General features: G+C 42.9%; 2 protein-coding genes across 9 annotated transcripts in view; both read right to left on the reverse strand.

Moving 5' to 3' along the window:
- Positions 1-6687, reverse strand: part of MPHOSPH8 (M-phase phosphoprotein 8) — a 53725-nt gene extending 47038 nt beyond the window's left edge. For 3 of the 5 annotated variants that reach the window (XM_019652333.1, XM_019652332.1, XM_019652330.1), the window contains exon 1: positions 6390-6684. In XM_019652333.1, the coding sequence (XP_019507878.1) occupies positions 6390-6611 (222 nt within the window). In that variant the 5' untranslated portion in view covers positions 6612-6684. Of the gene's footprint in view, positions 1-6389 lie in introns of all 5 variants that reach the window. The other 2 variants (XM_019652331.1, XM_019652334.1) reach the window with 2 other exon arrangements.
- A 4372-nt stretch (positions 6688-11059) lies between these two features.
- The window catches only part of PARP4 (poly(ADP-ribose) polymerase family member 4), an 85803-nt gene continuing 83815 nt past the window's right edge, over positions 11060-13047 (reverse strand). For all 4 annotated transcript variants that reach the window (XM_019652403.1, XM_019652402.1, XM_019652405.1 and 1 more), the window contains one exon: positions 11060-11280. In XM_019652403.1, coding sequence (XP_019507948.1) covers positions 11100-11280 — 181 coding nt within the window. In that variant the 3' untranslated portion in view covers positions 11060-11099. The remainder of the gene's footprint in view (positions 11281-13047) is intronic.

Genomic DNA, 13047 nt, shown 5'->3' on the forward strand with positions numbered 1-13047 from the left:
AATTCCCCAATAAAAATCTTAAAAAAAAAAAAAAGACATGAAAAAGAGGGCCAAGTGGCTCATTGGTTAAGAGTTGGCTTCGGAATGCGAGCTCTGAGGAGCAGGGACACCAGTTCGGATCCCACATGGGCCAGTGACACTGCGCCCTCTACAGCTAAGATGGTGAACAACAGCTCGACCTAGAGCTGGGCTGCCGTTGAGTTGCTGGTGACGGCATAGGCTGCAGTGGGGCTGCAATGGGCTGCCATGGGCTACCGTGTGTGGCCAGCAGCCAGCGTGAGCGGCCGGCAGCCAGTGTAAGCTGCCAAGAGCCGCTGTGAGCAGCTGTCCAATGGCCAGCGATTGATCCGCCTCAGCCGGGAAGAGCACAATAATCACAATACCAACATGGGCCAGTGAAGCAATGTCCTCTACAACTAGACTGAAGAACAAAAGGACAACAACTTGTCTGTTCCCCTTCCCTGATTCCCCAATGCTGTTCCCTCCCCCATTCCCCAATAAAATCTTAAAAAAAAGAAAATCAGTCAGAAATGAAGAGTACAATAATTGAAATGAAAACTATATTAGGGAATCAGCAGATCAGATGAAGCAGAGGATCAAACCAGTGACTTGGAAGACGAGGTAGCAAAAAACACCCCAATCACAACAGCAAAAAGAAGAAAGACTCCAAAAAAATGAGGACAGCTTAAGGGGCCTGTGGGATAACATCAAGCATACCAACATTTGCTTCATAGGGGTACTAGAAGAAGAGAGAGAGGAAGAAATTGAAAATCTATTTGAAGAAATAACAGAAAAATTCCCTAACTTGGTGAAGGAAATAGACATACGAGGTGTGATCACAAAGTACAGTGAGTCTTTAAATAAAAAACATTTATTACAGTGAAAGACACATTGCCATTAATCCCACTCAAAATACTCCCCCTCACTTCGAACACACTTATCCCATCATCTTGCCACTTTCTGAAGCAGTTCTGGAAGTCCTCTTCTGTGAGTGTCTTTAGTTGTACTGTTGTGGCTGCCTCAATGTCCTGAATCGATTCTAAATGTTTACCTTTCATGGTCATTTTGACTTTGGGAAAGAGTCTGAGTCTCACGGTGCCAGATCTGGTGAATAAGGTGGATGAGGACATACTGTAATGTTTTTATTTGACAGAAACTGTTGTACCAGAAGGGATGTGTGACACGGAGCCTTTCTGTTATGATCACAAAATATGGTGAATGTTGGTGCCAAGTGCCATTCAACACAAAGGCAGGGATCTTCAATACAGGAAGCGGCACATTGAACCCTAGTAACAGTGTGTGACAAGTTTCAATTTGTTCGGTGCAGTTAGTCAGGTGTGAGCTACAGTTGAGTGGTGTGTTAAAGTGTGCCGTGGGCCGGCCGAGTGGCTCAGTTGGTTAAGAGTGCTAACTCTGAGCAACAGCGTCGCCAGTTCAATTCCCACATGTGCCAGTGAGCTGCGCCCGAGCTGAGCTGCCAACAGATGGCAGGATGGCTCAGCTCGCAAGAGCCTGTGCTCCTAACAACAAGGTTGCCGGTTCTACTCCCGCATGGGATGGTGGGCGCAGTCCACCAGCAATTAAAATTGAACACAGCAGCTTGAGCTGATTGGCTGCGAACGGCCAACGGGCAGCCGGATGGTGACTGTACTTGGAGCTGAGCTAGCTGTGCCCTCCACAACTAAGACTGAAGGACAACAACTTGGCTGTTCCCCTTCCCCAATTACCCAACACTGTTCCCCTCCCCCAATTCCCAAATAAAATCTTTTAAAAATAATAAATAAATAAAAATAAAGTGTGCTGTAAATTATCCTTATCATGACAACACTCTGTGTCACACATCATTTCTGGTATACAAGAAAGGATTAAGAGGTACAAAGAGACAGTTATAAAATAGTCACTGGGATGTAAAGTACAGCATAAGAAATATAATCAATAATATTGGGATAACTATGGTGTCAAATGGGTACTAGATTTATCGGGGTGGTAAATTCATGTTATATAAATGCCTAATCATTATCTTGTACACCTGAAACCAATGTAATATTGTATGTCAACTGTAATTGAAAAATAAAATTTAAAAAAACCTGAAGATATATGCAAACCTTATGTCTGAACAATTCCACTCTTAGGTGTATATAATTAAGAGAAATGTACATGCACAATGCACCAGGAGACATGTTCGTAAAAGTTCATACTAGCATTACTTACAATAGCCCAAAACTGGAAACAACTCAAATACCCATCAACAGTAGTAAAAAAGATAGACTGGAATATATTCATGCAACTGAATACTGTAGAGCAATGAAAATCAAAGAAACTACAGCTCCACACAACATGGAGTAAATCTCACAAAGATATTGTTGAGCAAAAAGAGCACACACAAAACAAATATTGTGATTCCATTTAAATGAAGGAAAAAATAAGGAAAACTAAAGTGCTGAGGAATGCATATTTAGGTGGAAAAATTACAAAGGAAAGAAAGTAATTACCATATAATAATTCAGGATAGTTATTATGGGAGACTGGAGGAGGTACTGATTGGAAAGGGATCCAAAAGGGATTTCTGGGGCTGCCAGTCTAATATTTCCTACGTTGGGTGGGAGTTATATAGGTGTTGGCTTTGTGATAATTCATTAAGTTGTATAATAAAAAAACACATTTATTTATACACTAAATAATCTCATCAAATGGCCACAAATATAAGAAAAAAATGCCAGTTTTTTATTATGTAAAAATGACTCCAGAGGCCAGCCAAGTGGCTCAGTTGGTTAAGAGTTAGCTTAAGAGCATGAGCTCTGAGCAACAGGGCCACTGGTTCGATTCCCACATGGGACAGTGATGCTGTGCCCGAGCTGAGCTGCCGCTGAGCTTCCAACAGGTGGCGGCATGGCTCAACTGGTGAGAGCACGTGCTCCTAACAAGACTGCCTGTTCAATGGTGGGCTACGCCTGCCCGCAACTAAGACTAAAATCAGCACCATGAGCTGAGCTGCCACCCAGATGTCTCAGTGTATTGAGCATGTGCTCTTCACAACAAGGCTGCTGGGTTCAACTCCGGCATGGGATGGTGGCTATGCCCATCTGCAACTAAGACTGAACTTGGCACCTTGAGCTTAGAGTCCACGAGCTGCCGATGGGCAGCCAGATGGCGACTGGCGCCCTCCACAACTAAGATTCAAGAACAACTTGGCTGGTCCCCCTCCCCAATTCCCCAGCACTATTCCCCTCCAATTAAAAAAAAAAAATGACTCCAATTCAAAATTGAAGCCCAAGCTCTGAGATTCTGTCAGATTCATTTAAATTTTCTGAAAACACAAAAAGTTTACATTTAGCAATAAACTAAAACAAAGGGCATGGCTAATACATAAACTTAGTTTTAACAAGTCCCCCAAGTCAACATTCACCACAGTGACTGTCTTAGTCTATAACAGAATACCACAGATTGGTGGCTTATGAACAGAAATGCCACAGACAGCGTATATTAAACCCTTAGACAGGGAGGCCTAATAAACCACTATCAGGACCCTGTGTTTGTCAAGTGGCTGGCTCACTCAGCAGGATTTCCAAAGTAACTGCCATAGTCCTATTCATTTTATAAGCCACTCATTTACAAGAGCACCTACAAATCCAAGGCTCTGACAACTAGAATTTTCACTCAACTTATATCCTTTACTGTCTTAAACATTTAAGTTTCTTAGTTTCATCCACTTTTGACTAGAGTATGGGGTTTTAGGTACACTAACTACAATTCTTTGGGACCAGCAAAACTAGATTGTATAAATAGGTGAATCCTCTTAACTCTAAAGATGTTACCCTCCTGACCAAATATTTTCTAAATGCCTGTTATGTGCCAAGCACTATGTTGAATTCAGGTGATACAAAACAGTCGAAGATTGGCTCCACCTCTCACTTCAAGGTGCTTGCAATATATTTGGGAAAATTATACTTAAAAATGTTCCTATCTTTTAAAAAATAAAAAAGGGCCGGCTGAGTGGCATGTTGGTTAAGAGTGGCTTGGGACGCAAGCTCTGAGCAGCAGGGCCCTGGTTTGGATCTCACATTAGGGCCAGTGACGCTGCACCCTCTACAGCTAAGATGGTGAACAACAGAGCTCCACCTGTAGCTGGGCTGCCGTTGAATCGCCGGTGACGGCATATGCTGCAGTGAAGCTGCAGTGGGCTGCCATAAGCTACCGTGAGTGGCTGGCAGCCAGCGTAAGCTGCCAAGAGCCGCCGTGAGCGGCCGTCCAGGGGCAGGAGACAGATCTGCCTCACCTGGGAAGAGCACAATGATAATACCAACATGGGCTAGTGAAGCAACGTCCTCCACAACTAGACAGAAGAATAAAAGGACAGCAACTTGTCTATTCCCCTTCCCCGACTCCCCAACACTGTTCCCCTCCCCCAATTCCCCCCTCCAAAATAAATAAAATAAAAATAAAATATGAGGATTTTTAAAAAACAACAACACGTTTTTTAAAAAAAGGGCCGGCCAAGTGGTTCAGTTGGTTAAGAGCTCAAGCTCTGAGCAACAGGGTCGACAGTTCAATTCCCACATGGGCCAGTGAGCTGCGCCCGAGCTAAGCTGCCAACAGGTGGCAGGATGGCTCAGCGTGTGACAGCACGTGCTCCTAACAACAAGGTTGTAGGTTTGACTCGGCACCTTGAGCTGAGTGGCCATGAGCTACTAATGGGCGGCTGGTGACTGGACTTGGAGCTGAGCTAGCTGCACCCTCCACAACTAAGATTGGACAACAACTTGGCTGTTCCCCTTCCCAAATTCCCCAATAAAGTCTTAAAAAAAAAAAAGTTCCTATCTTTACTGTACTGCAACTAACAATTGTAGTAATGTCACTGGATTTCAATTACTTATTTACTTACTGGACAGGAGAGCTTTTTAATGTCAGCAAGCATGTATGCTACAGGTTCATCTCTATATCCTCAGGACCCAGCACAGCACCTAGCACACAGTAGCTGATTAAAAAGTTTGCTGAATGAGGGCCGGCTGAGTGGCTCAGTTGGTTAAGACCTAGCTCAACAGTTTGAGCTCTGAGCAACAGGGTCCCTGGTTTGATTCACAGCCCGAGCTGAGCTGCCGCTGAGCTGCCAACGGGTGGCAGGATGGCTCAGCTAAAAAAAAAAAAAGTTTGCTGAATGGACAAAAAAAATTAACACAGGATAGCACATGATGAATGGGAAATTAATAGACAATAAAAAGAATACAGGGATGGCTGGTTAGCTCAGGTGGTTAGAGCGCAGGCTCATAACACTAAGGTTGCCAGTTCAATTCCCACATGGGCCACAGAACTGCACCCTCCACAACTATAGATTGAAGACAACTACTTGACTTGGAGCAGCTGATGGGTCCTGGAAAAACACACTGTTCCCCAATAAAATTTCTTTAAAAAAAACACAATAAGGGTGGTTGGTTTGCTCAGTTGGTTGGAGCGTAGTGCTTATAGCACTGGGGTTGCTGGGATTGCATGGGCCGCTGTGAGCTGCGCCCTCCCTAAAAGAGTCAATTATGCCATTGAAATATGCCATGAAAGCAATGTGTAACCAATAACCACGGCTATTCCCCAAATAAAAAAAATTTTTTTTAAAGTACAATATAAAGATCTGATCACCGTGTGGGGCCTTTGGTCAACTCACACCAACAATCTAAAAGCATTTACTGCATGTTGGGCACTGCATTAAGTATCAGTGACACAAAGATTAATGAAGTCATGTTTCCTGTGTTTGAGACTACAGTCTAGCAGAAGAGAACAACACACAAAGAATGATGATGCTTTAAGTGCTAAAGCAGAGGTCTGTCAAAAAAGTTAGAAGGGCGCAGAGGGGAATGCACCTCATTCCTGCAGGGATCATGGTCAAAAGAGGCTCTGCGAGAGAAATGGATTGAGGCCTTCAAAAGACTGAGTTGGGTTTTAGCAGGAGAGGGGACAGAGAGCACCATTGCAGTAAGGGGTATCAGGCATCTCTGAGTGGCTGTCATCAGAGTATGCACAGGGAAGACCTTCAAAGGCACCCTACCGTCTAGGGTGAGATGCTGAGGGCGAATGGGGATTCCACAGGTTTAAAATTTTCTATTTTTTAATTGTAGTTGATAATGCCTGAAGATTTCACACCAGAAACTGATCACAGCTTCGGAAAACACTGAAACGACGGCGTGGACGTGGACTCTGAAGAACAGATTAATTTCAATGTCACCCCTTTCCAGCAGAGCACTGGCCCCAACCAGGTATGTCAACACCGAGATCGTATAAACCCTTCACCCACCATCACACACCGCACCTCAAACCGCTTCTGGTGACACAACCCTTTCCAGCGTTCTGAGACGCGCCCCCGCCGCCGCCCCCTCGAGCCCGCGCCCGGCCCGCTGACGCACCCCCTCGGTCTTCATGTCCAGGATCTTCTCCACCTCGAACACATCTTCCCCATCCTCCTCGCTGTCCCCCACGGCTTCCGCTGTTTTAGTGGCTGCATCCTTCTCCTCGCCCACTGCTCCAGCTCGCTCACCTTCGCCTACGGGCAGCTCACTGGGGCTGTGTGCTCCAGAAACGGGAACCGAATCCACACTCGCCCCCTCAGCAACGGCTGCCGCCGCCATGACAGAAGTCTGCAAACCGCCCAGCAAGAACACCAGCGACGCACGCCCGGCACTCCTTGCGCTCCGCGATCGGCCCTCATCCCTAAGGAATCCGCCAATGACGGGCCCGGGGCCCCTGAACGGCACGCACAGCAACGAATCACGTCGAGGTAGGCACGCCGGGGCCCATGCGTGACCTCCGGGAAGTGGGTGGGCGGGTCGAAGGGCGGGCCGAAGGGCGCCCGGCCAGCAAAGCGGGCCGTCGCGGCGGGCGGGGAACTTGGGCTGCGGCGGGGAGGAGGGCTTGTTGCTGCGTGGCGGGGGTTCAGAGGGCGCGAGCTGATGGGGGTGGGGGTCAGGCGGTCCCGAGGGTAGAGCCAGTGGCCCTGTGTGGGGCTCCTCTTTGCGGACTTGCGGGCGCGTCTCGCTGGAGGATTTTTAGGAAAAGCTCCAGCCAGCTGCCGAGACCCAGAGGGCCAGAACGGAGCGCTTAGCAATCCTTGTGTTCAGCTGTGATTCATTTAAAGCGTGCCAACGATCCAAACTACTCATAGTGCTATTATACTTTAGCGAGTATTGTTTAAAGACTTTTATCATCATCATCATCATCAAGCTAAAATACATTGAGTTTCCAAGTTCTAGTTTTTTTTCATTGAAAATATCAGAGGACGTGTTAAAAGTATTTTCTGCAGGTCACGACTGATTGACAAAGATAGTCACCCAAAGCTGCCTAAATATTTTTCTCGTTTTGAGTTACGAATAAAGTCTTCCTGGCAGCTAGCATTTTACTTTTGTTTCTTTGAACGGTAGATCTAATTTACAAGATTAACTTTTAAAAATTAACTCTCTTAAGGTTAATGAAAGAATAATCCATAACCTGGCAGATCTCTTTGGAGAGGATCACCAGACCTTTGAGTTGGCGCATTGATTTGTTATTTGTTTAGCTTACTGAATGCATTCTGTGCACCATGACCCTAGTAGGCATTAGGAATACAAATGAGCATAGCCTGCCTTCCAGGGACTCAGTTTGTAAAAGGAAGGCACACAACATTTCGATATGGATACATTTTAAAAAATAAGCTTTTAAAAACAATATAACCAAATAACATTTGTTGATGGGAGGAACGCTCATTTTTTTCAGAAGCATTCCAAATAAGAAGTGTAGAAGAAAATAATCACAATATTTCAAGCAACAAAACTATTAGGTGAAAGATGGATGAGGAAGTAGATGCCAAAGTATCTCCACAGACAGTTGTCAGTAGGTGAAACACGTCACCATGGAAACCCATTGATCAATGTGAGCATTACTGAAAGTAGAATAACCAGACTGTACAACTTCTGTGGACAAAAATGTTGACTCTTAATCTACTCAGGCCTTTAGATATAATTTCCAGTCTACAGGAAATACGGGGAAAGAGAAAAGTAAACAACTGGACAAGTCCAGAATGTGGGAGATATCCTATAGGACAACTGACCCTATTTCTTCAAGTCAACAGCAAAAGAAGAGGGAAGAGAAGGTGGTTCTAAATTTATAAAATACTTGGCAAAATATTTTAAACCTTGAAATAATAAAATTTAAGTGTGTATGTTCCTTATAAAACTTTTTCAATTAACCTCCAAAATATAATATAGAAATATAAAGTTCCTATTCCTCAAAGGTAAGAGCTTGGAATATGACATGACAGATTTTTATGTAATACATATATAAACACCCATTTATATAATTTTTTAAAAAGATTTTATTGGGGAATTGGGAGAGGAGAACAGACAAGTTGCTGTCCTTTTGTTCTTCAGTTTAGTTGTGGAGGACGTCACTTCACTGGCCCGTGTTGGTATTATCATTGTGCTCTTCCCGGGTGAGGCAGATCGTTCGCCAGCCCCTGGATGGCCGCTCACAGTGGCTCACGGCAGCTCATGCCGGCTGCCAGCTGCTCACACTGGCTGCCAGCCACTCAGTGTAGCTTATAGCAGTCCACTGCAGCTCCACTGCAGCCTACACTGCTGTCGCTGACAACTCATGGCAGCCCAACTTCAGGTCGAGCTGTTGTTCACCATCTTAGCTGTAGCAGGCGCAGCATCGCTGGCTCTAATGTAGGATCTGAACCGGGGCCCTGCTGCTCAGAACTGGCGTCCCAAGCCAACTGTTAACCAACACGCCACTCGGCTGGCCCCCCTATATAATTTTTTAAATGAGCTCTATTGCATTGTTCCACACCTGCACTATAAAGAGGGGGCAAAAAAAATGTATACACATTTTAAGAAAAACTATTAAAATTGTAATAATAAAAACTATTAAAATTGTAATAATATACACTGATAACAAAAGATGAATACAAGTCACACTTGACTTCTGCAATAATAAGAGGTGCTCAAAGTGGTTACCATCAGTGTCCAGACACTTCAGATTATGGTGAACTGCTTGCGCAATGTTGACCAAAGTGTCCACTTGCATACATTTTTTTTACATCTCCGGTATATATGCATATATGACATATGCATGTATGTGTCCATTTTTTCATAAGATGAATTTCTAGAAGTGAAATTCCTTTTAGTGAAATTTACAGGTCAAGGAGGGTAATGATTTAAATTGTAATACCTATACTGCAAATTTTTTTTACTAGTATATGTTTCTAGTAATGTAAGGAAGTATCTGTTTACTCACATTCTGCTACTGGGTATTATCAACCTTTGAAATCCATTAATCTAACAAATCAAGAAAAGGCCGTTTATCTTCTGTGATTATGTCAAGCAAACAGCAGGTAAGGCCAAGGACAAGACCTTACCGATTCAGCCAGTAAAGATACAGCAAACTGTCTTAGATTTAGATAGTTTATTTAAACAGCAAGAGGAAGTGTAGCCAGATGCTAGCTCCCCTTAAGGAGCTAGATAATGGGAACATGAGTTGTGGGAAACATCACTGTTAAGGAGCCAGTTCTGGAAACAGCTAGGGGGATTTTTATTTTTATTTATTTATTTATTTTTAAGATTTTTATTGGGGTATTGGGGGGAAGGGAACAGTGCTGGGGAATTGGGGGAAGGGGAACAGACAAGTTGCTGTCATTTTGTTCTTCAGTCTAGTTGTGGAGGACGTTGCTTCACTGGCCCAAGTTGGCACCATCATTGCGCTCTTCCCGGGCGAGGCAGATCAGTCACCGGCTTCTAGACGGCTGCTCACTGCGGCTGCTGGCCGCTCACGCTGGCTGCTGGCTACACACGGTAGCTCATGGCAACCCACTGCCACAGGGGCTGCAGTTCACGCCATCGCTGGCGACTCACGGCAGCCCAGCTCCAGGTTGAGCTGTTGTTCAGCATCTTAGCTGCAGAGGGCAGTGTCACTGGCCCTCATGTGTGGGATCCGAACCGGGGCCCTCTGGCATCGCAAGCCAGTTCTTAACCATCGCGCCACTTGGCCGGCCCCAGCTAGGGGGATTTTTAGTTTGCAGCTGTGTCCTGAGCCTCAAACCTCATCAGAACTGGGAGGTGATGAGAACTGGTTTCATGACAGCCTCCCAGGGAGAGTGAGGCAGGTGGGAGCTCCTCACAAGCCTCCCCTCCTCATGGCAGCTCCTCACAAGCCTCCCATCCTTCGGGTACCAGGAGGATCACAAAGCACTCTGCCAAGACTCAGTTAGCTGTGGTTCAGGCCCAGGGAGTTAGGATGGGTCACGCATCAGGATGTCACTCAAGAGGAAGGCAGGACTAGCAGTAGAAAGGGAAATTCTGAACCACATGAATGAGGGGAGGTGCTGGGCTGCCAGCAGACTATAATTCAAAGAAACTGGGGTTTTATGTAAATAGAGAGGTAATGGCCTAGAAGTGGTAGTGTAGAGGAAGGTGGACAGTGACTTTATAGCTTCCACAAAAATTAACTCAAAATGGATCATAGACATAAACATAAGACATAAAGCTATATAACTTCTAGAAGATAACATAGGTGAAAATCTACATGATCTTGGGTTTGGTGATGAGATTTGAGTTGTAACACCAAAAGCAAGAGCCATAAAAGCATTGCTTGGGACACCTAGTTTCTCTAAAACAATAACTGTATCAAGGGATCTGCAGACTAGAACCCACACCACGGGATATGCATGCTGGAGGTCAAGGTCTGGGAACCCAGCGCCCTAGAAACAGGCTTGGATGCCAGGAATGCAGACATCGGCCACAGACCCTGTTTCTTCCCAGCTTGCTCAGTCCAGCTGGGCCAGTTGTCTACCAGACTCCTGAAAGCGGAGAAGGCAATGAATTTCCCAGAACACCCAGATGTGTTTCTCATCACCTTGAAACATTTAAATACAAAATATCTGTAATATTGTAATTTTTATTTTATAACTGCTTGTTAGTTCATTAAAATAATAAATTCTGCATCCATTTATTTTAAAGTGACTAACTGTTACATGCAATAAAATCATAATTAAATTTCATTATAGGTATCTATTTATATTTGATTATTTTATAGATAGAAGCATGAAAAGAGTTTAAAATACGACTTTATTCCATTTAGAATTGAACTTAATTAAGAACTTTGTGGAGAGAAGTGGTGTTTATGGGTTGGATTCCCAGTAGCTGTTTAGTGGCCGAGTCCCAGTCTTTACCTAACTCAAGCCGTTGGCAGATGGATGGATATTGTCCTTCATTTCTTCTTACCCATTCACTTGCTTTCTTTATTTTCTCAAAAGCCCAGGGAATATTCCTAGATTAAAAAAAAAGTTTCCATCAATTCCAGAATTGCATATGAAATGTAACATGGTACCAAATTTATGACATTGTATCAGACAAAATAACTGTTAAAAATTAAGATGTTTAATAAAAGCAATTCTCTTCAACATTTTATTAAAATTCTTCTACTAGCCTGAAATAGTGCTTTTAACTTATTAAGTATATTTTATGAGACTGATTAAGTATATTTTAAACTATAATATATTATACCCATCACTTCCCAGCTTGCACTGTGCTTTTAGGTCAACTCAAGCATCTTCTTGCCTTTGTATATATGTCCATTGTCATTCTTTCTCATTAAATACTATCCATTCTTCAAGTACAAACTCAATCCTATTTTACAAACCAGGCTTCCATTTCTCTCTCCTTTTTACTGTATCATGAATTTTCAACTTGAGTAGTTATTTGCAACGTACCTGAGACTTACCTGTAAAACTGGCATATATTTAATTCTATTAATATCATATAAACCAGGAACAGCTTACTAGTAAAATGTGCATATCATAAAAACTGCAAGTTTGTGTCCATAACTGCTATTGAATATTCAAGGCTGTCAAATATTCAAGTCTATTCAAGACAAAAAAAGTCTGGGATTTTTCACTAATATTAATTAGCTGTTTCCACACTGGTTGTGTCATCTGCTGCAACTTGTTAGCAAACAAGTGGTAACATATACTAAAGTTTTAAAGAAAGGTCTATGGGGGGAGGGCTAAAAAGTTGAAAAATTCTCTCCATCTTCCTGATTTTTCTCCCTTGAACTGGGAAAGGACCAGTGTGGTGGTGAAGAGCTGGGTTCAAACCCAGTCTCTGCAATCACACACTATTGCCTGTGCGATATACGTGTAGTGTAGCTTTCATTCAACATTGGAAGTCTCAGTTTCCTCAGTTATGATAATAATACAAGATCCTGTGGATTTGTGGGGATTAATAAAAAGCATGTTTAACAGTCCCTGGCACAGAGTAGGCAATCAATAAATATTTGCTAAATATCATGATGACATGAGCATACCAAATAGCAAACAGGCCCAAAGTGGCTAAAAGACCTATGTTTCTCAATAATTATTAGTCTCCTTATAGACTACTGAAAGCAACAAAACTGATTTTAAATATTCTCACTAATTCAACTGGACTTCCTTTAATCCAGGTGGCCTCTGAACTTTTGACTGACCCTCCTACTAGTATGAAAATTTTGTTCATACACCTCCATGCAATGCGCTATGGCATTGATGTTATGTACTTGTGGAGTAGGAAAAATAGGAAAAAAGTTTTAAATAGGCAACTAAACAAGAAATAAAAGTTATTTAAATAGTTTTATTTATTAAAGTGCCAACAAACTCTCTTGCTCTCACAGTAACGATATAATAAGAGCAATGTGATGGAATAGTCTTATTTTTTTTTAATCTTGCTATTTTTTTTTTACACAAAGACAATTATTTAAGACCTTTATTAACAGGTGCTTGCAGTTTTTTGGAAAAAATCAAGTTGTAAACTTTTATTACAAATTAAAAATGAAATTCTTAAAAATCTTGGCTGGACCATATATAAAACAATTTAAACACCTTTAAAGGTGTATTGAGAAAAAACAGGCTTTTTTAAAATTAAAAAACACGTTTGTCATTACCAAAAAGAGACGTCTTCAGATAAAAATAATAAAAAAGCCATGCTGCATAGATAATGCAGATAGCTCTATAGTTATCTGGTCAATGGGCAAAAAGCAAGCACCTAGGGTTGTTAGCTCCAA

This window comes from Hipposideros armiger, unplaced genomic scaffold (genome assembly GCF_001890085.2).
Source record: "Hipposideros armiger isolate ML-2016 unplaced genomic scaffold, ASM189008v1 scaffold_178, whole genome shotgun sequence".
Lineage (NCBI taxonomy): Eukaryota > Metazoa > Chordata > Mammalia > Chiroptera > Hipposideridae > Hipposideros > Hipposideros armiger.